The 27,780-nt window shown below is 43.0% G+C and overlaps 1 protein-coding gene across 11 annotated transcripts in view; it reads right to left on the reverse strand.

Moving 5' to 3' along the window:
* The window catches only part of Mtd (TLD domain-containing protein mustard), a 186,224-nt gene that overhangs the window by 58,908 nt on the left and 99,536 nt on the right, over nucleotides 1-27,780 (reverse strand). For 7 of the 11 annotated variants that reach the window (XM_076810644.1, XM_076810642.1, XM_076810636.1 and 4 more), the window contains exons 2-3: nucleotides 8,126-8,194; nucleotides 6,613-6,719 (exon numbers count right to left, since the gene is read on the reverse strand). In XM_076810644.1, coding sequence (XP_076666759.1) covers nucleotides 6,613-6,719; nucleotides 8,126-8,194 — 176 coding nt within the window. The remainder of the gene's footprint in view (nucleotides 1-6,612; nucleotides 6,720-8,125; nucleotides 8,195-27,780) is intronic. The other 4 variants (XM_076810646.1, XM_076810643.1, XM_076810650.1 and 1 more) reach the window with 1 other exon arrangement.

Consider the following 27,780-nt stretch of genomic DNA (forward strand, 5'->3'; position numbering starts at 1 on the left):
CACGTTCGCCGGTAGCAAGCCTAGTCGCTTAACGTTTCGCTGTTACAAAACGATGACTTCATTCCGGTTCTTTGGCAACGCGGAGTCGATTACAAAATCTCCTGACGGCTCGATTCACGAAGGTTACAATTTGTCAGGCCCCGAGCCACGTCCTGATCGCTTTATTGATTTCATAGCACCGACTGAACAGCTCTTCTAGAGCGAATCAGAGGACTCGTTCGAAAACGTCACCGACTCCTCGGGCGTTTGTCAGCTCTGCGGTTTCTTTTAGCGACACCTACTCGACTGGTTTACCAACACGCTCTTCGCCAGCAAATTCCTCGACTCTGCGGTTCAGCTAGCCTGGAAACAAGCGCCACGCTTCGCTCCCGACACAACCGGGCGCTTGATCATTTTCCCTTTTCACGAAGAATCGCACCAGCGGCCGTAGCCGTGATGGAAACACCGGTTCTCGTTAGATCACCGAAGTTAAGCGTCACGGGGCGGTGTACTGGGGAAAGATGGGTGACCACCTTTCACCCGGTGCGCTGCTGCTGCTGGGACCCGAAAGAGAGAGGAGGGAATAAAAAATGGGACTATAGTTCGTTGGGCAATATAAGCAAAAATAAGCTTGAAACGCCATCCTGCTTAAAAACACAGGAAAACAATAAAAAAAAAAAAACAGACAAACAACGAAGAATCGCAAACCGTTATCGGCGAACTTCAGAGCCTTTGTCGAGATCTTGATCGAAGACAAAGGGAACCGGATTTGGGGACGTTCTCGCGCTACCTGGTTCTGACCCGCCTTTAAACAAGTTTCTGAGAGAAATCTGTGCTCGACTTCTGCTTTGAGCCGATCGTTATTAAAATCTTTCGCAACTTCACCCATATCCTCTTTACCGTCTATAATCTCGTATCTGTGTGCCGAAGCCAAGAGATCGGTGCTTGGGACGGTGAATATTGTTAGCGAGTGAAACATTGTGTTTCTGCGGCTGCTTTGGTGAGTTTCGTCAGGATGTTGTTGTGCCAGAGACAGTGATCATGTTTGCATCGAAAAACGGCAAATTGGGTACTGTGCGCCGTAGCACGGAGGAGTAAATTATATAGAGACCAAGGTACAATTGCACGATGATACGTGCGCTCTGCTGGAACGCGAAACGGAATGGCAATGACATTCTGCCGGGAACGGTGCTTGCGATTCGTGTGGGTCAGCCTTGAGGCCCCGGTCGGCATTGACTCGCTCTTAGGATGCCTCGTTAGTCCCAACCGCGTAGGCAAACAAGTGGCAACATAGATAGAGAAGAAGTACTGTGCCTGGATGGAAATAAGTCGGTCGAGAAACTCCAGGGACCGAATATCAGGTCCGAATAGTATATCCCTATTGGCCGGCGCGACAACGTCCACGAATACAAAGTAAGCAAACGGAAGAACCCCTCTTGCCCCCCTGTGACATTTCAATCGACTTCTTTCCATCCGGGCACAGTAGATGCAGTTTCACGTGGGCATGATAGTCCAAAGAAATTAGGATCTGTCATCGGAATAATTCCCACCAAGCTAAATTTTGGTATGGGCCTTTATTTAGTCGTTTTAAACAATGTGTAAAAAGTCCCCGTCGATCCGAATGTCGCTAAAATTTTTACAGAGGGTTGAAAATAAACGACAGTTTTTCGCGAATATCTCGTTATCTAGCAGTTTTGCCACAAAGTTAGTTATTATACAATTTATAGCCTAGGAAATTCTCTATAAAAAAGGTCCTATGAGTTTTTATCGTAGAAGTAATAATTAGAAATTATAATCGAAGCAAGATGACGAAGCTATTAGCCGAACATAGGGACTCGAATGCTGGGCTACTACAGAAGAATAATGAAATTAAGGAACACTAGTTAGATAATAAAATCAGCAAAAGTTTCCGAAACCAAAGACACGAAGTAACCCACGCCCACGATATATTCAGGTATCACGATGAATATTCAGTGAGATTAAGAGCGTCAAGGCCATAATCTCTGGCCAGAATTCAACGGTAACAGTTGGTGACACTTTTCGCCGACGTTCATCAGAGCTGACTTGACTCTCCTCCTATCGCGCTTCTTCTATTACTTAAGGGGTTAGGCCACCTTGGACGAAGCAAACTTACAATACGACTTTTTCCGTCGACAGTTGTACGCTAACAGGCTCTGCATTAAATTCTCCATTTATTTCATTATCTCCCTCAAAACAATTGCCGAAACTGACTGTAACTTTGCTTCGTCCAAGATGGCCTAACCCCTTAACAGCGTCACGGAAACATCTGCAGGAAAAGATCTTCTCCAAACACGTTACATAAAAACTAACCGACGCGTTGTCTTTACCTGCAGTTAACACCTATCGTTGTAATCGCGCCGACACGAAAATTCTGCCGTTTTATGACGTGCAGTTCTCGTGCGTCAAACGCGAGCAGAAAAAGATAACGCAGCCGTTACACATACACTAGAACTATATTCCATTCCATTCTAATCCTCGAGCATGCATCAATGAGTCTATAAAGCCTATTAAACCCAATTCTCAGCTGCAACCGTAAACCATTTCCCTCGATCGCGATTTTCAGTCTCACTAATGCTCTGAATTCAGTTCAGACCACGTTGGAAATTCGAGCAGAGAGGTGCCACGGAACTAGAAAAGTATCTATACCCCGATTACACAGAGGCAATAATCCCAGAGGCCTGAAAAATCCACGGATTAGAATACCACCTCCTAAACGTGACTTAGGCCCAGAATTCTCAGGCGAAGGTCCACCAGGACTCTCGCAACGAAACTCAATCGATCACTGTTTCTCAGCCATCGCTGCCGGCAGCGAATCCCCAAGAATATCCGCACTTATCGAGCCGCACAGCAAACTACTTATCAGAGGCACTCGATGGATCGAAGGTAACCGGTGACCGAGTCCCGTGATGGGTGCTGCTTTTCGCGTTTCCCACGCGTACCTCGCCGCGCTTTCAAGGCGACTGACACTGCCTGGGCGTTGTTATTAGAGTACTGTGCGAGGCGCGTCGGAAGCACGTTGCAGAGTTACTTATCGGTTCCACTGTTCGGACGATGGTTCCGACGAGAGGTCCTGTGCGTACCGCGGATGAAAGTGCACGGCCCGGACGTAGCTGAGCAGGACAGCGTGTCCGACGAGACGATACGTCGGAGAGACGCGGTGACGCGATCGTTCGGACCGAGGACGCGACGACTCGCGGCGAGTCCTACACCGCCGAGCGGCTATCACTGCCATGTTGCGACACGTCACCGTTTGGCGCGATTATTTAATTTTAATGCGAGCGCCTTTTAGCGGCGCTTCTGTTATAAGAGCTGCTGTCTTATCTGTTACCGGGAATCCCTCTAGCGAGTGCAGGGCGTGGATCTGATACCCTTTCGGGGCATGGACGGGGTGTTTCGAGTTCGATGAAATCGTCGTTACGGAGATTAGAAAGGAAGTTTGGAACGGATGTGTCGCGAGTAGATTTTCGAGATAAATCCTTTAAAAAAAGATAAAAAATATCTATCGTGCAAGAAATCGATAAAATCGTATTTTTCAACATAAAAATTGTAGTGTTTTTTTGTTCGTAATTGTATTTGAACACTAGCGACACGCTGTTCGTAACACGTTTCACACGTGGGAAGGTGGCTTTAACTGTGTTTCACGGCTGAGATTGCACAAGTGGGAGCGCTGCTTAAACCTGGCAACGCGACTCGAGCGTTACGACTGTTTATCATCTATCATTAGCCCCCTCGATAAATGATACCGGATCAAGCGGCGGGAATCAGCAGATATCGATACATAAACATCGGGGATTAAGCCCCACCCACACTGACGCGAAGCAACCGTTTGATAAGCCCCCACAGATGGCCACGTTACGACTATCAAATCCAATGCAGATAAATTCTACGAACACGCCACCGAAATCATCTTCTACTCTCACTAGCGCTGACTCAAAGCTTCTCATTCACAGTTCTTATCCGCTGAGACTTTCTCCGATGCAGCCGGAATTTCTCCATTTCGGTGGCTCTCTTCGCCATCGACTTCGTTCTCGTTTCAACGTGGATGGAGAGATTGTATTAAATGTATCTTAATCAGCCTCTATATGGAGATACAAGGACCCACGAATGTATTTCGTCATAAAGTATAACCAAAGACATGGACACAGTCTACGTGCGTTTCTACAGCATTATGGGCCGAAGTAAACGGAAGTCGATTAAGGGGTTATACCTTAGTCAGGCGGCCGAAAAGAGGCGAATATTTGCGAATTTTTATTGAAGAAGCGGAAGTATATATTTTTACAAAACCTTTTGCGCTTAAAAGAGCAACATTTAAAGAGCATTTGGTAATTTTTTCGTCGAAAAATATTTACGATTATAATTAAATAACAACCGATATCCTAGAAGCATTTTTAAAAATTTGGTTTTGCGGTGAGCACTGCCATTCGGAAGCAGATTATCTAAAATCAAGAAACAGAAAAGATTTCGTTAGTATATTAATGTATCTTTCAATTAACGGAGGGAATTTCCAAAATATTAATTTAAAACAAAATGGCGGTTATTTACAGTAGAAATCATGATTTTTTTATCTGGATTTTTGCACGAAAAAATTATGATTTCAACTTTAAATAACCACCATTTTGTTTTAAATTAATATTTCGGAAATTCCCTCCGTTAATAGGAAGGTACATTAATATCCTTCTAATATAGTTCTCTGTCGTCGTTTCCTTCATTTAAACTTAGTGCTCGTTCTTTCATCCTCTCACGGTTTCCTCTGTAGTCGTTTTATTCATATTTCCTTTCCTTTTCTTATCTCCAAACGGCTTTTTAGGTTAGGTTGTAGAGCAGCAGTCAATGCTGAACCTCGCTTACTCGCCATTGTAATTTTAATTGTAATGGTGCATTAAAGACATTTAATAATTATAATTAAAATTATTAATAATAATAGTAATAATAATAATAATAATTATAATAATAATAATAATATACTAACGAAATCTTTTTTATTTTTTGATTTTAGATAATCTGGTTCCGAATGCCAGTGCTCACCGCAAAAGCTAATTTTTAAAAAGGCTTCTTGGATGTGGGTTGTTATTTTATTATAAACGTAAACATTTTTCTACGAAAAAATTACCAAATGTTCTTTAAATGTTGCTCTTTTAAGCACAAAAAATTTGTGAAAATATACGCTTCCGCTTCTTCAAAAAAAATTCTCAAATATTCTCCTCTTTTCGGCCGCCTGACTAGGTATAACCCGTTAAGTAAATGGGCGAATAAAACTGCAAGGGAGGGTAGCTCAAACATGAATACATTCTGAGCAATTGAATTACCAATTAGGTACCATTGAATATGTAAAAAACAATCACGAATGGAGGATGTGATCTCCACAGCAGCTCGGAAACACCTTGACCATTTTCGTTTGATTCAGCGTGCCCCAATTACTCGCTCATCCGGCAAAGCTCACATGCTGAAGTAAAAGTCGCGTCGCGGCGGTACCAGGGCGAACCAAGGGTTCGTTAAAATTTTTCGGATAACCGGGGAGGTTCGTTAAAATCTTTTTAATGGAAACTCGATAGCGTTGCGTGCGGCGCGGACTCGCATCGACGCGTTCAAGTGACAACAGCAAGTGAGTTAAAAATAACAAGCACCGGCGACCAGTTTGTAATTTATAGAATAGACGAGACCGCCGATGGAAGAGCGGCGGGAAAATTGGCGGATAAATCGCGCGAGGAATGCTGATTAGAGGAGCGCGCGAAGCGATCGATCAAACCTGGCGTTTGTGCCACTTTAAGAAAGTAAGTCAATGTGATTCGCGCGAGTAAGGTTGCGCGCCGGGCGATGCTCAGCTGCTTAGATCGCCGGGGACAGACCTTCGCGCGGTCTCTGGATCGTGATCCACACGGTCAGGCCAGCCTCTGTGAAGCTGTCCGTCCGAACTTCCGCGTGCGAATTTCGCGGGCATTCGAATCGAGTTTAATGGTGCTTTCCGGACGTCTTGTCACCAGCAAAAGAGACGATATCCCTTCTTAATATAGAAGCTCATTAGTTTTTTATTCCATGAGACATAACACAGTGTAATTACTAATTAGGGGTAAAGAGTAGAGTGGTTGGCCAACTGACAGTGATTGGCCCTATTTTGAGAAATTAAAAAAATATAAAGAAATATCAATGTTATGCTTTTTTTAATGAATATTATTCATATTCCCTGTACTTCTTTGCTTCGAATGTAATCAATATTTCTCCACTTATTATATGCTGTGATTATACATTCTTAATTTTTTTTATAAACTCTATTTATTTTTAAATCATTAGGGGTTTTTCGTATTTACTTATATTGATTTCAATTTCAAATTTACTAAATTCACATTTATGAAGTAGAGATTGAAAGAGGAATTTGTTATATCGAATTTCTCATTCGTTCACCTCAAGTAGGGATTACTCTTATTAGGTAAATGTAACCACCAGGCGGTTATAAGATCGTAGTGCCTGTTTGAAAAAAAAGGAACGACGGATTGAGTGGTAGAATAATTTCCCGACTGCGCACAGTGGTTCGAGTATACTACGCGCTAGCTGGACGAAATTATTTTTTCGTGGTATTGGGTTTATATGGGGTTCAAATTGTTAGAAATCACTCACCCTTGGAGAGCTTGTCGACGGACTCGAAGCGTCCTTCGACCTTGTTCCGCAAAGAATCCAAATCGAAAGGCGTCGTGAATCCGTGATCCACGCTGCGGCTCTTGCTCCTGCGAAAGGAAACGATCGATCAGCAATCGAAACCACGGGCGAAACTCTCTCCGTGTACCCTTGCCCTCCGGCTAAAGGGTACGGCTTCGAGTTTGTAAAGACGAATTGATACCACAGACGGCGGGGAACGCGAAAGAAAAAAAAAAGAAGAAGAAAACAAGGCAAGGCGAACGCGTTAAACGTGGTATTACTTGCATTATACTCGTCTTTGCAAAAGCGAGGCCAGTGAGCCGTGACACGATGTAATTTCACGATGCAACGAACCATGCGAGCTTTAAATGAACTCAACAAGCCGAATCCACGGACGAATGGCCGACGGAGATAGGGAACGACAATGGGGGCCGGCGTCCGTGAATGAAATAGCCATGTAGGAGGGACTAAAAAGCGTATTTTTCATGAATGGAGGAGCACGAGGCGTGAACCAATAATCCGATGCTGTAGCAGGTGACACTTCGTACTGCGCTAAGTACTCTGGTTTAAGGGGTCATTTTCAGTCAGGAGGCCGATAAAAAGGGTGGTCTTTGGAAATTTTTTACTCAAAACCTATGACACATTTCTCAAAAAATCTTTTTTCCTTTTAAGGATTGCATCTAGTACCGTGCATCGTAATTTTTTCATTTAAAAATGTTTACTAATAACTAAGTTATTGTCCATCACTCGAAGGTTCTCTAAAAAAAGGCTTCTGCGATGACCACTGCTGCTCGAAAGTCGATCATCTAAAATAAAATATTCAAAGGAATTTACTTATTATATTATATTATCTAGTATTTGAACGAAGGATTTTTTTATCCGGTGCTTAGTTTTCTTTTAATTGACGAAAATCAGGCACGATTTACGATAAAAATTGAAACTTTTACTTTAAACATCAGCCATTTTTTTCCAAATCAATATTTCCAAAAATCCTTCGTTCAAATACTAGATAATATAATATAATAAGTAAATTCTTTTGAATTTTTTATTTCAGATGATCGACTTTCGAGCAGCAGTGGTCACCACAGAAGCCTTTTTTTTTAGAGAACTTTCGAGTGATAGACAATAACTCAGTTAATGATAAATATTTTTAAATGAAAAAATTACAATGTACGGTACTAGATGCAATCCTTAAAAGGAAAAAAGATTTTTTGAGAAATCTGTTATAGCTTATGAGTAAAAAATTTTCAAAGACCACCCTTTTTTCGGCCTGCTGACTGAGCATGACCCCTTAAACGAGTTTCCAACGCTCCGCCTATCACTCAATTTATTAATCTAAAAGATAGCTTCTGGAACGTTATTGTGGATTGCGGGCAGTAGGTGTGATTCTAAAGTGAATCCAATAAAAGAGCTTGCCCGATATAGTTGAGCGACGTTTAATCGTACTTGTGGACTATCGGTCGGCCATTCGATATAAACTCTCCGTTTCACGTACCTGAAGTAGGATGCTGTGAGATTCTCGGTGGATCTCGAATGCGTGACATCCTGCGACATTCGCCTGGACCTAGGGTGCAACAAACAATCCAAAAACAACGGCGGTGAGTTACATGCATCTACGTGCCAAAATGCTTGGGGCAAAATCGAACGGAATTAATAAATTGGCAAGGGTGTCTGTCGGAGAAAAATGAACAGCTATTACTGGCGCGAGAGGCGTGAGCGAGCAAAGGTGAGTGGATATAGAAACATCTCACACGGGGGCGTTCATTTTTCTCCGAGCTTCGAGTAACGAATAAATGTAACGTAAAGTAAACTAAAACTGGCGTGTAAAAAGCGCCACCGTAATGGCAGTTAGCGCGAATAAAGGACTAATGGGCTGCAGGTAAATATGTCGTCGCTGTTCTGACACTAACAAGCAGTTCAACTTTCCAGCATTGAAAAACGGCCGTCTTACGTAAGCCGGTAACATCGAAACGCGACAGCAACATTCTCTTCGAGACACTCGTGCATTTTATTCGTGTATCTGCTTTCCTGGAAGGCTGAAAGCACACGGGTCCTTTAGACATTGGAAGGCTCTCCCTTGCTTGATTGCAACTTCCCTCGAGTTACTAGATTCGAGGCTCGGCGCGTCACCTAGTGGCATTAGCACTGTATGGTAGTCGGATACCTCTCGTAAACTCCCTTAAGGGTACTAGGCAGTCGTTCCTGTCTAAAATCAAGCATTTCTGTTTCAATTAATTACAAAGAAACCAATTGAGACTGAGACTTGTTCTTCGGCATGAAGTTTATTAACATTATAAGCTTTAAAAAAAATTGTTTGTGGAGTCAAAAATGTGCATTGTATATGACGCTACAGATGGATCATTAAATAGGCGTTTTGAGAAAAAGTTTCTTTTGTTTTGCAGTGATAGCTCAAAAACGGGGGTTCCAATCGATTCAAAACAAATTCGAGCATCTTCACAAAATGTGTGGTTTCGGGCCAGACCTAAATTAAAGTTAATGAAAACTCTTATTCTTTATGAAAATAAACTACGACCTCACCTTTTGGGGCTTCGCGGATGGTGAAACCTCATCAATGAGGTCTCAATGGAGTTTCAGTTTATTTTCATAAAGAATAAGAGTTTTCATTAACTTTTATTTAGGTTTGATCCGAAACTACACATTTTGTGAAGATCCCCGAATTTGCTTTGAATCGATTGGAACCTCCGTTTCTGAGTTATCACTGCAAAACAAAAGAAACTTTTTTTAAAAAGCCTTTTTAATGATCCATCTGTAGCGTGATATATAATGCACATTTTTTACTCCACAAACAATTTTTTTTAAAGCTTATGATGTTAATAAACTTCGTGCCAAAGAACAAGTCTCAGTTTCAATTGATTTCTTTGCAATTAATTGAAACAGAAATGCTGCATTTTAGACAGGAACGACTGCCTAGTACCCTTAACCACCGAAAACCTCGCCACGCTGCAGGTTACATCTACAGCGGCACGGATGCCTAGCTACAGTTCCATAATCCTTGGAGTATCAATTTTTCACTCGACCAAATGGGCTCCTCTAGCCGCAAAATAAACACGATGCTATCTGCATAATCCCACGGGAGACTAGGATCAGGGGTGGCATTTCGCGTTCAGGGCATATCCGGAAGCTCGACGGTATGCGTGGCGCTCGCAGAGATGCAGTGATGTAAAAGCAGCGAGGGGCGAAGCCGGTAACTCCCTTGGGTATCGTCGCTCAACTCGCAACTCCAGGGATATTTGCTTCCTGGGCGTTAGAGCTTCAAGGTCCTTAGGTAGGTTAAAATATAATATTCGATATCTCGCGGCCTCAAGAATCCACCGGCGCCACTCGCGAAGCCAGTGCACAGCGGAGCTTGCAAGTCGATTCGGTGGAATCGAAACGGTGCATCCGCTCCGTCGCGACGGCACCCCTGATCGCTAATTGCTCTCGACGATTTAATTCGATTACCGACCCCGCCCCGCCCCCGGTGCCCTGACGAGTTCACTCGTTACCGCGGATCTGCACCCGAGCGAGCGTTAGCTTCTATTTCCGCGCGGAACGATCCCGAGGCCGACGCGTATTTCTGGTCCACGGATCCCCTCGTAACGGATGCCGCTATCGATCCTGCAATTTCTCGCGTGTCAGCCATCGGCGGAGACGACACCGGCAGCGAGTTTACCTGCCGCGCGAACAACGTCGGGGAACTTACGGCAGAGAATCGCCGCAGATGTGGGATCTGTATTTTGGGAAGCGCGAACGTGTCGCGTCTGGCAGCCTGCCCGGCGAATCTGCGGAATAATCGGCACTAGAAGACAGCGTAGCGCCGAGGACGGATAAACGAGGGGAGTGGTTTAAATGCCTTTGGTTCTGCGGCGTTCGAGTGAGATTGCAATTAGCGGAGCTGTGGCGTTAGCGAGGGGATAAGGGGAGAAGATGCATCACCGAAATTCGACGCAGGGCTGTATGCGAATCACGTGCAAGGATCGAGCGACGATATTCCGCACGGCTGTAAATACGTGGGGAAATGCTGGGATCGATAAGAAGCTGTCGCGAGTACGCGGCCGCGGGATGTATAAATAATGAATTTGACTGGCGAGGAAATCGTTCCGAGGCTTCAAACGAAAATACTAGGAGGACGTGGGTTTTCGGGGAGAAACGCCGTTCGTTGCGATCCACTCAAGGTTCTGCAGGGTAATTCTCTCGGTGCGTCTGTCAAAGAGATGCCGCCAAATTTTATGGCTTTCGACCCTCGCAGGGGTTGGAGTGCATTTTAAGAAGTGAGAAATATTCGAAGTTCCGCATTTCTCATCAGATCTTTACGAAAACGACGCCAATCGATTCCTTATGTTTCGCCGATGAAACTGACACCAAGAACGACGCATTTCGGACGATAATGATGGAAATCATATGAAAAATTGATTGGCATAATTTCAAGCTAACTTCGTTGAAAATAGTCCGATTTACATGACATTTGGCATGGTTTTCATTGGGAAAACACCAGGAATCCATCGGCGTCACTTCCATATCGATGCGATAAAGAATAAAGAATTTCTTAATACGCTGAAATGAGTATTTCACATTTTCACCCTGGACTGCGGGGCGCGGACCTCAAATTGCTGCGGTCGGCCGAGGATTCATACCTGTTTCACGGGTATCTCAATATCATTCAACGAATATGTATGTATATTCTTGTAAGATAAAATAAAAGATATTTATTAAAAGAATATAATATAAGAAGTGAATAACAAAGGAAACTGATGTGTCGTCTCGCTTCTCGCGAATCGAGACCACCGTTTTTCTGGCAACCGTGGCAACGCATCGCTCTACGCATTCTCTCTCTCTCTCACGGATTCTCTCCACCACACACTCTCTCTCCATCAACTGATCGCCTCGCCTCGGCGACGCAAATAATTGCGCTAAAACTCTCAAACACCACATTCTTTCTAATATAATTTCTGGGTACTGGACACAAAAAACTTCGAAATGTTAAGAAAAAGGGGTAGATGCAATCGTCCGTAATAACTCCAAACACGCTGTTCGTAATTAACCCAAATGGACAGAAGTTAAGAAATTTAAAATAAACCAAATACGAACATGTACATATACAGAGTAATCAGATGATTGTATTTAGAATTAAGTAACCGAACTACGAAAAAATTATACTTTGTTGGGTAGTATAGTTTTAATGCACTATAGACTGAAAATACTCTAGCGTAAAATTATAAGAAAAGTTACGAAAACATTTCACAACCCTTATCTTCGTGCGCGTAGCCTTCCGTCGTGACAGTCCCCTTAGTACTAAACATAGCTAATTACTTATTACATCATGTAACATTATCGCGGGGGAACAGGACAAGCGAAACCAGCGAATATCGCTGGGTTCGGGTTTACCCCGCGTTCGCAATTCCCCTACTCTCCCTTGCGTGTCAAATCTTTTTCAGGAGTCTGCATATCTGCAGAGTCTCATCGAAATCTGCGTGTGCGGGTTCGATATGTTCCCTTGTAAGTACATACCGTCCGATGCAAGCGATTCTTAAACACGAGAGTAAACGAACAAAGAAACAAGCTACCTTTTCAATTATTGCGCATGACAATTTCTTTATTCCCATCTGACGAAACCTCGCTTGTGGACCACACGCAAACACGCGAGAATGTAGCCATGCATCAGCGTTACGAAGCAGTTTCAACTGTTGCGTGGGCAATTCTTGGCCACAGTAAAGGGAGAACGCGTGGCTGGTTTATGCACAGAAGCCCGGCGCGATTAATACTGCAGCGAGTAATTTGGCAGCCGCACAGTGGTACATGACATTGTTTGTTCAAGTCACCCTACAGGTCGTAATTTTTCAGAAAACTTGACGATTTTTTTTTTAAATTCTTCGCAATTAAATTCTCTATCGATCTGTCCGGCCGAAATTTTGAGTTTCGTTGCTGTTTTAAACTACCGAGTACGCGTGACGTGGACTTCATCTAGCGAGTATTTTTGCAGAACAATTCGACAGCGGTCCCGAAGAATACCCTGTCGAACGGTGAAAGAGGGTGAAAATATATTCGAGGCGATCTTCACCCTATTTTCAAAAATCTAACCTCTCGCGAGTATTTCCATTACATATTTAGATTTACGGTAAAGGCACCAGTAGTTGACCATGTATCAGTAGCTGACAACTTTTCAGAAAAACGTGAAAAATAAGGTTTTCAAAGTTAAAATTTCAAATTACAACATTTATATTTTTACAGTTTTGGCGCCTTTGTATGTTCATTGATGTCTAATTTTTTCAGATTTTTCGAAAGGGTGGAACGCAGTCGCAAAAATCAAAACTCTGATATTTCGTACCTTCCATACGCGTTGTATGTAATTCTAAATACTTTCATATGTTTCAAACGAGTCGATGCAATTAATCCGATAGCATTTTACCGTTGATAAGGGTGAAGTTTTATCTAATTGCGTGTAAAAGTGTTGTCAGTATGTAATAAGTCTCACCACGACCGTTCTTGCTCTGGAATCAAGCGTCATGTCTGTGAGTGTGCAAATGGGAGCCGTACTATTGGATGTTGTTCGCATGTAGCAGTGATAATATATTATTTATCGCATGCTCGGTATCTTGCACAAATTATAAGGCCCGCAGAGATACTTAGCAAAATATTTAGTAACGAACAGATAAATCCTGTAGTAAATGATGATAGCGACGAAGATTAAATTACAAACATCGCGTTACTTGCGCTGCAAATCGAAATTATCGAAGGCAAAATTCATTGACTAGAATTCAGTAACTTCTTTAATGAATGCAGTAGTATCTGATAATGAAAACCTATTATTTATATGACATTATTTGCAGGAAGGGAATTCAAGAATCTGCCAAGAACGATCGAGGTGACACTTATTATGCACTGATATCACTTATACACGCAATTAGGTAAAACTTCACCCTTATCAACGGTAAAATCCTATCAGATTAATTACATTGACTCATTTAAAACATGTGAAAGTATTTAGAATTGCATATAACACGTATGGAAGGTAAGAAATATCAGTTTTTGATTTTTGCGACTGCGTCCCACCCTTTCGAAAAATCTGAAAAAATTAGACATCAATGACCACACAAAGACGCCAAAACTGTAAAAATATAAATATTATAATTGGAAAATTTCACTTTGAAATCGTGATTTTTAATATTTTTTAATTTTATAAAATTCGGTTTTGCCGCTGAAAATTCTGAAAAAATTCACAGACTCGTGTATCAATGGGCAGAAGGCCTCTGATTTTTTGTATAAGTTTCTATTCAACAGAACAAAAGTAATGGAGCTTAAACTGTAAATTACGTTTCACCCTGTAACTACCCTAGTACTAGGAGTATCGGGTTGAAACTTGGCAGAAACAGTTTTCTTAAAGGAACCTATCGATTGCCGCAAACAAAGTTCAATTTGCTTTGGGGGTACTTTTCATATACCAACGCTCCCTACCATCCTCTATTCGTTTCGAATCAACATCTGGAACATCAATGAAGAATCGCAGAAATATTCCTCCTGAAGAGGCCCCCGGCGCAAGGTGAACGAAACTGTAAAACACCAGCGCGATTGCCAGGATTTCCTTGTTCCACGGGTTAACTAACTCGACCGCTCAGACCGCGGGCGTTTATCATCGAGCGTTCTGGACAGACGCGGGGAGGCGATAGCGCGTGGCGTCGCGGGTGCATCGGCGTCGTTCGATTGCAGCGGTAATCGCGAGGCTGGTTCGTTCCGAGGCGAGCTCGAAACTGGTTTCCAGAGAAGGCGCAAAGAGTATTGCGATTCGACTTCCATCGGAAGAGAGAAAGGTGGCCGTGTACCGTGGCTGTGTTCGCAGGTGAGTCAACACGGGCGCCGTTGCGAAATTGCCCAGCGACACCTGCGCGTCACGGGCTTCCCAGCAGACGTTTCCACCGGCTGCTGTACCACCGACGCTTGGGACCCGACGTTGCTGAACGATGAGTTATCCGGGGGGAAACCAATGGCAGGTTTAAAGAACTAAACGCGGCGCGAATATCACCGGTGAAACGGTGGCGAAGTTCCCTTCGGATACGTGCAAGTATTTGTTTAGCAGTCTACCGGATACGAGACAACGGATTACATTCAGCCGTGTCGGAGAAGTTTGGTCCCGGGTACCTTCAGCTTTGCTTGGGAGAGTTTGCAATCCCCCCAGCATTGAATTTTCTTTGGCATCAACAAGACCGCCGAAGTCTGGGGAACCGAACTGGGTACATACTGTAGCACAGCTAAATGCTTCGCGCGATAATCAGGGCGACCAAGGTACACAGTTTGGAGGGAAGCACCTCGAGCTTCCCCAGGATGCAAGCTATCAGTCCCCGAGAATTGGCTGGCTTTGATAACGCGGGAAAATTCCAATCTTCTATAAAAGAACGAATTATATGGAATTTATGGCGATGTTGGTGGCTCGTAATCGTTTAGGTCGTATTTCAGCTATTCGGCCACGCCTTCCTAACACACTTGAGAGAGGAGGCTGACGCGGGCGCGTCGAAAGCAGATAAGAGAAGGAGCCCCGCGCGTTTTACCGTTGATTTACAACGGGCGATCTAGTCGCGTCCTGGTTGCAGCTCGATAAAATATTGCTCGACCCCCGTTCGCGGTGCACGGGATATTCGAGCGGGTCGCGGCTGAAACGTGGCCGCCCCGTGACTGTACCGCCGCGCTAAATCAAGTGAATGGATCCGGTCGTAGCGGGGTATAGTCGCCAACAAGCATTCTATACCGCGTCTAGCGAGAACGATGAAGCACATTGAACGCTTCCTGCCGCGCTGGAATTTTGATGGAAACGCAGACATCCTCTGTTGAATACCTTCGATCGTTTCCAGCTGCCTACCACCTCAACGCAATTTCTAGCGTTCCTTCAGCGGTGTCTTATGCAAATTACTGTCTGCTGGCGATCTACTAACATCCACAGTGTACCCTTATCTTCTCCATTCGTGTTAATTCTTTACTATTCTCGAAATACCACGAGCCTGCTCAACAAGAGCCACATCCTCTACCAAAGCATCAAATAGCGCCGACGTGTAGATTAAAAAGAAAGGAGCAGAGCCGTTAACGTCACTCGATCCAGGTCAAGCTAGAGCCAAATTTTAATTAAAACCTCGTACGACACAAAAGGGAACTATCCGCGAAGTTTCCAGACGATATAAGCTCGGCGGTCCAGCCATCTATCTCGCCGTTCATGCCGGCTCACGAGGGAAGACAACGCCGTCCTGTGAATCAACCAACGCAGCGCAGGCCTGCCTTTGTTCGAGGCCATAGAAAAAAAAGTAGGCTTCGCCGTTTAAAAACACCCCCCACGATCGTCTCTCCTCCTCGGCCATTACCGCCAGGGAGCACTTTTATCGCCGGCTTTAGTGCACGCGCGCAGACACGTTTCTACGCAACGCAGCTATCGATTTATGCCATTTATTCCGATTGTCCGTCGTGGGAGGTGGTGCCCGATCGATCGTCTACGGCTTTTATCATTCCAGTCACGCTTTATTGCACTCGCGCGTATCCAGTCGCGAAAGCAATTCGTTTGCAATAAAGAATATCCCTCCCCCCCCCACACACACCCCTCTTTGTTTCAGGTGATCATGCCCGCCCACGCATCAGGAAACACGGGTAGAACACCGGTCCTCGTGGAACAGTCGCGCAACCAGTGCTGTTTCTGCGTACGGGGATCCTTGGGATCCACGGCGATCCTCTCGCGATACGCGACGCTTTATTCGACGATAAATCAGCGACTCTGCGAGCAGCTGGAAGAGTTTTACCTCGCGTTCTTGCTAATCGGCGGATCGTCGACGAGTTATCGATTCAAATGAGTGGAGATATGGAAGAGTGGCGGCCAGCGAGAAATCGAGGATGCGAAAGGTGAGTCTAGGAATCTGGAACTTGCGGGGAACTCGCTGAGAACATCTCGACTTTCAAGTTCGAGGTGGATTTTTTTTCTCACTTTCTGTAGCTTTTTTTTTAGTTATTTATTGATTGATGTATTTACGGGAAGAGTCCATTAAGAGGGAGAGTGAATAAAAAAGAAAGTTTGTCATGGGGAACTGTTATAGTTTCTATCAATTAGACGGTGCTTCTAAGGCCAGAGATACTTCGACACTTAATGGACTCTTCCTGTAAATAAATAAATCAATAAATAAGTAAAAAAGGGTACAGAAGGTGAAAAAAATCTATATGAAGATACTCTGTTAAATAAATTTTGCTCACCACCTTGAACACCTTCAAGCTCGAAGATTTCCTAACGGCCTACTTTCTCTACACCTAATAAGACTGAACGAAACGGTGACTAAGCTCCAATAATTAAAATCGACTTCTTTCATCGTTAAAAATACATTTCGTTAAGTGTCGTCTGTGTACGATCGTTCTATAAACCTCTGGTCTTACTTTTTCATCGATATCGTTCGTCTTTCCCCGTTTTCTGTGGCTACAGGAATAGTTTCCACGGGGCACCAGGCTTGGCCTATCATTTCGAAACAAGATTCCTCTCGAAATATGAATCTCCCGTGTCTGAACGTCACACGAGAAGCTTCGCGATACAGGGTGGCTCTTATTTCCTCTTGGTAAAAATTGTTTTCAAGATTTTCATCGGGGCACCCTTCAGAATAGTTCCAAATAACTAAAAAAAAATCCGTGTAAAGTTTGACCTCGATCAGATAACGGGAAAGGGTGCCCCTGGGCCCCTAAACATTTAAATCATTATGTAACAGTTCGCGAAGTCGATTTTATATAATATCTTCCAAGTTATTGATTAAATTAAAAAATATGTGAAACAAAAGTTGTAGATCCGGACAAGAAGCATATTTTATGTTTTATTACTTTTTCTCGCGTGACAAACGGTTTTCGAAAAAAGTCCGAAAAATTAAAAACAAAAAAACTTTATTTCCTAAAATTTTGAAAGTTTAAACGCTCTTCTAGAACACTTTTTATTTATGAAGGAGAACAAAAAAATGCAATTTTTATTTTCGAGGACTATTTTTTAAACATTTAGGAGGGGGGCATATACCGAAATATGCGAAAAAGATAAAAAAAAATCTTATTTTCAGTGTTTGATATGTCATGAATGTTTCCTGGAAATTTGGGACCGAAATTCGCAAAAATATCTAAGATATAGAGTTTCATATTTCGATATTTTTGTGAATTTCGGTCCCAAATTTTCAGGAAACATTCAAGGGCCCAGGGACACCCTTCCCCGTTATCCGATCGAGCTCAAACTTTACACGGATTTTTTTCTAATTATTTGTAACTATCCTGGAGGACGCCCCGTAGAAAATTCAAAAGTCAAAAATAAGAGCCACCCTAGTGTGACACGCACCCCAGTAATTAGCGGAAACACTTGGTACACGCTCGCTGAGGGAAAGGCCAGCTACCGTCCACGGCACGTCCCGCTGCATTTCTGAATAGCTCTGCACTAGTGATGATGCATGAAATGGGGTCCACTAGGAAGCGTGAATTACTTCTTTCATGAAGCAAGGGGGCGACTAAAGGGGAATTGCTGTTTCTCTTTGTGTGGCCCACTTGCAACAATCTCGAACATTGTTACTATTGTCCTTATTGTGCTGTAACCATCTATTTGCAGAAGGAGTTAGGTCTGAGTTTGGATTGGATTGACAGTGCCGGAAGTATTTACTGCAAAATTAATCTGTTACAAAAATATAGCTCACTATCTTGGCCAAAATAGATCGGATAGGTACTAATCGCTTAATCAATTAAATTTCTGTAAAAATTCTGTGGGTGCTGGAATAAATGTTTGCAGTTGTTGCTTTATGTTGGTTGACTAGAAATGTATCGAGCAAAGCAGGCGAGAGACTCGACGAAGTTTCTTCACGGCCATATGAAAATTACTTAGTGAGATTGGTAGGTAAGTTGTTCCCGGTTGGCGGATCGAGTGACTTGGTTTGTGAATTCGATAAGGACCGAAGGGGATAAATCGTAATCGGAGTGTTGGAGAATGTATCCTGAGAGCGGAGGAAAGTTGGGAAACGGTGGCTGCAATTCAGTTTCCGTGCCACGGGGGCAAGAAGTCCGTGGTTGCAGTCTCTCTGTGATTCGTTTCCAGGAGCGGGGGGAACACGGGGAGCGAATTCCGATCTCGTATTCGCGGCGCATTTCACGCTCGAAAGCGAGACTTCCGCTTCGAAAAGTGGCCTCAAACGAGGACGCTGACCTTCTGTCGATGAACGATCGATCCAGCTGGCCCGACGGATCTAGGAAGGGGCCTTGAACGCCGCTGAAAACTAACAACGCTCTCGGCCGACGCGAGGACAGGCTAATTAAAGGAAGGTAATAATCGCCACTAGGAATACAGCGCCTATCTAGCCGGGTCTAGAAATATCTTCCTCCTCTATTCTTCTATTAATCAGGCTTACGATCTGCTACCTTCTATTCCTTACGCGTACTAATAACCCTGCAATTATTACACAACGAAATCATCTCCAGGCGAAAGCAAAGCTGCAGAACTCTTACTTTCACGGAATACCAGACACCTTGCGCTACGCTTCCAAGTTGGATTCAACGGAACTCCGAATCATCCCCGCTCATAGATCACTCGCATCCCTAAACCTCCCAGCAAATAGATGAAGCAGAGATGGATAATTATAGTTAAAGTGCAATACTATCGTTTTGTTCTTTTTCTTTTATCGAATTAGTCATATTTCTATTTTATTGATATATTTAGTGAAATAAGAAGCTGTGATACGAATCAGGTTTGTTTTTAACAATTTCAACCCCATATAAATTCAATACCGCCAAAAAATAATTTTGTCCAGCTAGCATGTAGTATACTCGAACCACTGCGCGCTGTTTTGATTTGTCTGTGCCTGACCACCGCTCTTGTAAATTCACTGCGTCCTTCTCCTACATATCTTCCTATTATTACAACCTCATTCCGTCTAATATACGTTCTCTGTCATCGTTTGCTTCATTTAAGCTGAGTGCTCGTTCTTTCATCCTCTCGCGGTCCCCTATGTAAATGGCTTTTTCTTATTCTTATCTGGTTCCCAGTTATTTTATTGTATTTAATGTTAGTCTATTTGTTTTCTTTCCTTTTTTTATTATTATTATTATTATTAACGGGAAACCCTTTAGTGTACAGAGATACAAAAATATTGCCATTATTACATAGAAAGATAAAAAATAAGAGAAAGTTATAAAATATATATATAAAATAATAACATAAAATAAAATAAAATAATATAATAAATTTTATCTCCCAACAACTTTTTAGGGTAGGTTGTAGAGCAGCAGTTAAAATGCTGAACCTCGCCTACTCGCCATTATAATTTTAATTGTAATGGTGCAATAAAGTCATTTATTATTATTATTCTAAATATCTCCCATCTTACCTAGAATTTAACTGGTTTCCCAATGGCCCACGTAATTAATAATTCGAGTATCTCGCCCAAGAGACTGATGGCCGCTCGATCGAGCTGGATCGAGGCCCGAAAGGGATCGAGGCACGAAGGCCACGGATTGGGCGAGCTCGTTAGTCAGCCACAGGGTCGAGAGGAAACGAAAGGACACTGGCCGGAAATGGGCCGCCTAATAAGTCGATCGGGCGTCAATTCCCGAGGAATTGTCCCGCCGTGGATGGCGGTGCAGGTCGATAAATGGCCTGGCGCATCGATTGTATAACGGGGGCGCATTGGGATGCCGTGGTCGATCCTAATCCGCGCGACGAATATCGAAACCGGCGCCGTTTCCAATCGGGATCGTCCTTCGTCGCGCCGCTGACGCGATAGTTGGGCAAATCTCGTTCGAAGCACGAGAAAAGGGCGCCTCGATATTCCTGGGGGGCGAGCCCAGGAACGTGACCGAAAATTCGATTCGGCAGGAGACACTCGAGGAGGATCTCTCCTGGATGCATGCAGCTGCCGCGAGGAAATTGGCTTCTTCTTCGATTCGGGGGGACGAGGTAATTATTGCTTGCTGCGATACCACTGGATGCTCGTTAAAGTGGAAGAATTCGTGGTTCCTGGAGTTAGGCGAATTTCTGTTGCAGAGCATCTCTCACAAAGGTTATTAAGAATCTATTCGATTGCTCGGATCTGGCGGGGCTTGCGTGCCTTAAAGCGCCTACTAGAGACCTGGGGATTCGTCCCTTATTTGATACCAAGCTGCCGCGGTATAGGCATTACTCAATTGACCCGCTGAATAGAGCCATGTTACTTGCGAATTCTCTCGTGGATGACATTGATCTGTTCTCTTGCTCATATGACTTCTTGCGTGTACAGCTGTTGACACGATTAACTGTTTAAATTGTGAATCAAACTGATAGACTGTTATGTAATTTTCTTTTTGTGTTATCATTGTACGTTCAATGGGGATGTCGCGTTTAAATAAATAAATAAATAATTTTTACGTCGGTACTACGACTGGGCTTTTCATGTTTCGCTTTCATTGAGAATCCTGCTCCAAAACGGCTCAAATGACCACCGAATGTCGAAGAAAACTTGATCCCCTGAAGCTCCTTCATCAAAGCTCTTCTCTGACTTCTCTAGTTTCTCGAGCGTTTTACGCTACGTGCCTTAAACTTCGCCAAGACTGAACCGGTCTACGCGACGAGCATTCTTGGCAGGTCAGAACGTTGCCAGAGTCAAATGTCTTTTGCGAGAATCGACGATTAACCGTCAAACGCAAATATTCGGTTAGTCGAGAGCCAAATTGACACGGCAATTACGCTCGTGCAGGCAAATCATCTCCGCAGCACGTGCTTCGTGAAAAATATTCCTCTGCGTGTGAAACAAGTCAGCGAGTACGCAGCGACCCGCGATCTTTTAGTGAAATAAACCCCGACTTCTATAAAAACGAGATACATCGGTTCTGGGACCATCGTTTGCGCATCAACGAAACGACAGGCACGGTGGAAACGCGATTCTATTGTCTCGCCGCGCGATCGACACGATTGATATCAGAGAAAACTCGCCACGAAATGAATCAACTGAACGCAGAAAGTGAAACGAACCCCCGCGAATGAACAAGTGAGTATAACGAAAGCGATTTCCCCTTCGAAAGCGAGTGAGCCTTGATTACCCAGGGCAGATCACTTAATTACGATTAATTCCTGTTCGCTTGAACATCGTCCCTGACATCGATGAGGCCGGTGGCGTTACATTCGGTAGTCTGCTGCTCGGACGAGGTTGAAAAGCAGGGAGGGGAAAAAAAACTTGCACAAGTGCATTCCGCGGCCTGTTCGATGGCTGAAAAGTTCGTGTTACCAGGTCCCGCAGCTGCTCGTCGGAGGCCTCAAATCCCTTTCCCGCGGTTTCTTACGAAATTCTCTGTTAACCGTGCGCCACGTCGAGCTGCTTACTCGTGCCCAAGTGGCTCGACTTTCTAATGGTCTATCGCGCGAACGGAACGCTTCGAAACGCTCGTCAGCCCGTGAAAGAGACTGGTGTCGTGACTTATTGCACTTTTAACGCGATGGAATGGGTAGTTTTAGCAATTAGAATCGAATAGAATTGGGTGGGTACAATAGGGGTAGAATAGAGTAGATAGAGGGACAGAAGAATTCGAGTAGAATAGAGTAGAATAAGAATGGGAATAGCAGTCGAGTGGAGTGGGACAGAAATAGAATTGGAGTAGAAAGAACAGAGTTAAAATTGAATTAGAGAAGAAAGATGAAAGCAGTAATAGGAATAGAGTAGAGAGATTAGAACAGAAATAGAATCAGAGTAGACAAAACAGAGCAGAAATAGAATTAGAGTAGAAAGAACAGAGCAAAAATAGAATTAGAGTAGAAATAAGAGAGTAGTAATAGAAATAGAGTAGACAGATCAGAGCAGAAATAGAATTAGAGTAGAAATAACAGAGTAGTAATAGAAATAGAGTAGAAATAAGAGTAGGGGAGGCCGGGGCTAAAAGTTCCGATTTCGATAAAACATAAAAAATGACTGGAAAATAATGTAGTTATTCTCTTCACTATTGACTAATTTCTTGTTAAATTTATTATATCTTCTGATTTTAAGCTTGTGTTTAATATATTGTAATAGGTTTCCCATAGAAAGTAATTTATTTGTGGCTGATCGAAGCGGAACTTCTTACCCCTATATGGGGCAAGTTGTTATCGCATTGGGGTAAGTTGTTACTATGATATAAGAGTTGCCTTCTAATGAAATAAAGCAGAATTTTAATAATAATGGTTATTTATGAAGGTTCGGACCAACAAAAATGTATTATCTTTAAAAGAAAACCAAAAGCGACAGTTTTTATTTATCTTTACGCATATCTTCGATCGAAGTCGTGTCCCTTTCCGCCTTTCATTCATATGTTCGCATCTTAAAGCACAGCGGAAACAATTTATACATTTGCGGCAGGTCTGTGAAGATAGCACCCCCAAATTCGAAATTTTGGAAAAACTCAACGGCATTCGTTTGTCCATCGTTTGCCCACGTTTGCCCATCAAAAATTTTCGTTTGACCACCCTCCAAAAAAGAGTTATGAACAAAATAAAAAAATTGTCTTCATCACCCATCATGAATGCATTTCAATTTTTTAATAGAAGGATACGAATGTACCCGACCTGACCACGTTTGCTCACTCTCAGATTTCATTTGCCCACCCTCCAGAATTTAAATAAAAAATAAAAACCGCGAAAAAAATGGGTATAGATGAAGCGATCGCGTTAAAGTTCGATTATTCTCGAAAATATTATCAAAATCGTTCTTTCAACGATGCAGTCCGTTAGTTTAGATATAGAAGAGATTTGCCCATCCATTAATTTCGTATGCCCACCCTTCAGAATCGAATTATTAATGAAGATAGCCAAGAAGTGCGGTGCCCGTTGAAGCGATCGCGTTAAAGTTCGATTTTTCTGGAAAATAATATCAAAATCGTTCTTTCAACGATGCAGTCCGTTAGTTTAGACATAGAAGAGATTTGCCCATGCATTAATTTCGTATGTTCACCCTCCAGAATTGAATTATTAATAAAGATAGCCAAGAAGTGCGGTGCCCGTTGAAGCGATCGCGTTAAAGTTCGATTTTTCTGGAAAATAATATCGAAATCGTTCTTTCAACGATGCAGTCCGTTAGTTTAGATGTAGAAGAGATTTGCCCATGCATTAATTTCGTATGCCCACCCTCCAGAATCGAATTATTAATAAAGACAGCCAAGAAGTGCGGTACCCGTTAAACCGAATACATTTCCGTTCGTTCTTTTTCCGAATGAATTATCAAAATGGATTGTTCTTACCGTAAAGGTTAAAGGTGTTTGGTGACATGTTATCCACTTCAATTTGTATCGCTCATCGAATACTTCACACTTTTCACACATCTGCAGCATGTGCAGAATAATACCAGAGTGGTTTTCTAGTCATTTTTCACTAATTACCGCAATGATATCGCACAACGGAAAATAATATAATGTCACAGTTACTTCACAAACCGTAAATGAACGCACGATTTCGCAAGAGTTGCGCCCGAACTCTGTAGACCGACTGACTTTCGTGCGTCGTTGGAAACAATTCGAGAGTGTCGCAGACATCTGTTTACGTTTCGGCACGTTCGATGACGACACGCAGCGCTGCTACCCTAACTAAAGGGGCGCAGCGCCGAGTGCCACTGCCGAAACGTAAACAGATGTCTGGCGATACTCTCGAATTATTTCCAACGACGCACTTCTTGGCTATCTTTGTTAATAATTCGATTCTGGAGGGTGGACATACGAAATTAATGCATGGGCAAATCTCTTCTATATCTAAACTAACGGACTGCATCGTTGAAAGAACGATTTTGATATTATTTTCCAGAAAAATCGAACTTTAACGCGATCGCTTCAACGGGCACCGCACTTCTTGGCTATCTTTATTAATAATTCGATTCTGGAGGGTGGGCATACGAAATTAATGCATGGGCAAATCTCTTCTATATCTAAACTAACGGACTGCATCGTTGAAAAAACGATTTTGATATTATTTTCCAGAAAAATCGAACTTTAACGCGATCGCTTCAACGGGCATCGCACTTCTTGGCTATCTTTATTAATAATTCGATTCTGGAGGGTGGGCATACGAAATTAATGCATGGGCAAATCTCTTCTACATCTAAACTAACGGACTGCATCGTTGAAAGAACGATTTTGATAATATTTTCTAGAAAAATCGAACTTTAACGCGATCGCTTCACCTGTACCCTTCTTTTCGAGGTTTTTATTTTTTATTTAAATTCTGGAGGGTGGGCAAATGAAATCTGAGAGTGGGCAAACGTGGCCAGGTCGGGTATATTCGTATCCTTCTTTTAAAAAATTGAAATGCATTCATCGTGGGTGATGAAGACAAATTTTTTATTTTATTCATAACTTTTTTTGTAGGGTGGGCAAAAAAAAAATTTTATGGGCAAACGTGGGCAAACGAAGGACAAACGAATGCCGTTGAGTTTTTTTAAATAATCGAATTTGGGGGTGCTATCTTCACAGACCTATTTGCGGCGGGGCAAGTTTTTACGGTACCAACGTGCCCCAAGTCACGGTAACAACTAGCCCCTACCGACACATGTAGCAATTTCAAAGATTATTCTGCTTATACATGTATTCAAACGATAAACACTATTACACCATGTTCTTAAATGTCATTTGATCCATAAGAACGATTCAATCTATAATATCTACGTTAAATAATTGAAATAGACCAAAAAGTAATGATAGAAAAATTTTTACTTATCTGGTACGCGACTAATAGGTCCTTGCTTACAACCACACAATTCGCTGTCGCGGACGCTATTAAAGTGGGGGACAGAGTGGCGTGATCAACTCACACGGAAAAAATAATTTAAAGTACAACGCTCTTTTTATTTTGAAGATAGAGCCGTCGGAACAACTTACCCCCGGAACTTTTAGCCCCGGTCTCCCCTAGTAATAGAAACAGAGTATAAAGATCAGAGCAGAAATAGAATTAGAGTAGAAAGAACAGAGCAGAAATATAATTGGAGTAGAAGTAACAGAGTAGTAATAGAAATAGAGTAGAAATACGAGTAGTAATAGAAACAGAGTATAAAGATCAGAGCAGAAATAGAATTAGAGTAGAAAGAACAGAGCAGAAATATAATTGGAGTAGAAGTAACAGAGTAGTAATAGAAATAGAGTAGAAATAAGAGTAGTAATAGAAACAGAGTATAAAGATCAGAGCAGAAATAGAATTAGAGTAGACAGAACAGAGCAGAAATAGAATTAGAGTAGAAATAAGAGAGTAGTAATAGAATTAGAGTAGAAAGAAAAGAGTAATAATGAAATTAGAATAGAAATAGAATTAGCGTAGTAAGGACAGATCAGAAAGAGAATTAGAGTAGAAATAACAGAGTAGTAATAAAATTAGAATAGAAAGAACAGAACAGAAATAGAGTAGAAAGAACAGAGCAGAAACAGAATTAGAGTAGAAAGAACAGAGCAGAAATAGAATTTAAGCAGATCGTAATAGAAAGAGAATTCAAGTGGACTGAAAACAGAGAAGGAGCGAAGCGACAGAGGCAGCTGAACGTTGTGGTTCTAATGAGTAGACTTTGATACTGCCAGTAGGCTGTTCGATCAATTACTAATGCACGAGTATTCGCAAATAATCGAGAGCCACCCTGGACTGTTCTAATTTCCATTATCTCCACGCTTCTGCTACTCTTGCATTCGATCGAAATCACGGAAGTCGCTTTGAACCATCTCAATTTAAACAGTTCTCCGTTTACGAGGGCCACGTCCCTGCTTAACACAGCTTGTTACTCGAGTCTACTCGGCCAATTAATAATACATTACAATTACTAGCTACGACCTGACTTAACTTAATTGGGTGCAGGTATTACATCGATACTAATCTCGCGTATAATTGTTAGATGCTATCGATTCGAACAGTTTCATCAATTAACGCTGAAGCAAACTGTAGAAACAACGGAGCACCGCCGTTTTCTCTGACGAAAGATTTTTTTTTTTTCAAAGAAAGCATCAATGCTTCTTCAATGGAGATAAAACTGTTCCATTGTGCGTTAACACCACAATTAGATAATTCCCTATTGTGTGCAAATATTGGTAATGCGTAAAGGAATAAATTGCCACCGGCTGGTCGCGATCTTAACAGGTTGATTGCGGCGACGAACGTGTCGCACTTTCAGCGCCAATCAACAGTTCTGCTCGCGCAGGAACCAGCCACAGAAACTACTCTAGTTTCCCACGTTCGACTGGAAAGTATATTTCCATCCCGATCCGATAACTAAACCTTGCGTACCGAGTTCCTGCCCCTCCTCGTCCAACCGCCTGGCAAATCCAATTATCCTTTCAAGGAAAAAAATCACCGCTTCTCTAACTCCCTTACAGTTTGATGCGAAAGGTGTGCAGCGGCATTTCCATTATTATTTCACGATTTAATGTGCGCGCTCCCTGTTTGGCGGAGGAATATTCATTCGGAGCCCCGTCAATCAAGGAATCCAATAACGAAACGAGCGCAAACCAGATACATATTGCGATCGTTCGTTCCCTATCTCAGCGTCCCGGTAAAAGCTTCTATATTCCCCTGTTATTGTCCCGCGGCTCTGGCACTCTTTCAGCTTTTAACTGCAACTGTCACGGACACGAGAAGTCGACAGGCAACTCAGTGCCAGACGAAACATCGGCCAGCCGGCCGATGGAACGGCACGGTACCGTTTGTTTAATATTCCGCGCCGGGCTCGGGCGGAAACGGCGTCTTCCGTTTGTTAAACGAAACGACAAACAAGCACCGTCGCTCTGACGGCCGCGCGGCTCGAGAAGCATCGCCCCGAGTGAGCACCGAACAACCAGATCACTTTTGCGCGGTTCAAGGCGGAGACCCAAGCCTCCCCGCTCGGTGTTTCGAGACGCCTGTAGCGTGTGTTTTATAAATATTCAAATATTACGCTGTTCCCTTGGCCAGACAGAAAACACCGACAGAGGAATGCACTCGAGCACAAATCTCTATTCCGCGCTGCTTGGATGTGCTCAATTGTCAAGCTACATCTGCCCCAAGATCTTGCTAGGATATCAAAGTCCTACGTGGCCACGCGTCAAGGTGCCAGGATCCGCGGAACTTCGAGAATCGCGCTGAAACACGAGGACCCGATGGGACTCGGGAGCGTTTCAATAAGTGGGAAGATAGTGCCGGGATAGAAGTCTGGAACACCTCAACAAGATATTGAAACTTGGAGCATGTCA

This window comes from Andrena cerasifolii, chromosome 4 (assembly GCF_050908995.1).
Source record: "Andrena cerasifolii isolate SP2316 chromosome 4, iyAndCera1_principal, whole genome shotgun sequence".
Taxonomy (NCBI): domain Eukaryota; kingdom Metazoa; phylum Arthropoda; class Insecta; order Hymenoptera; family Andrenidae; genus Andrena; species Andrena cerasifolii.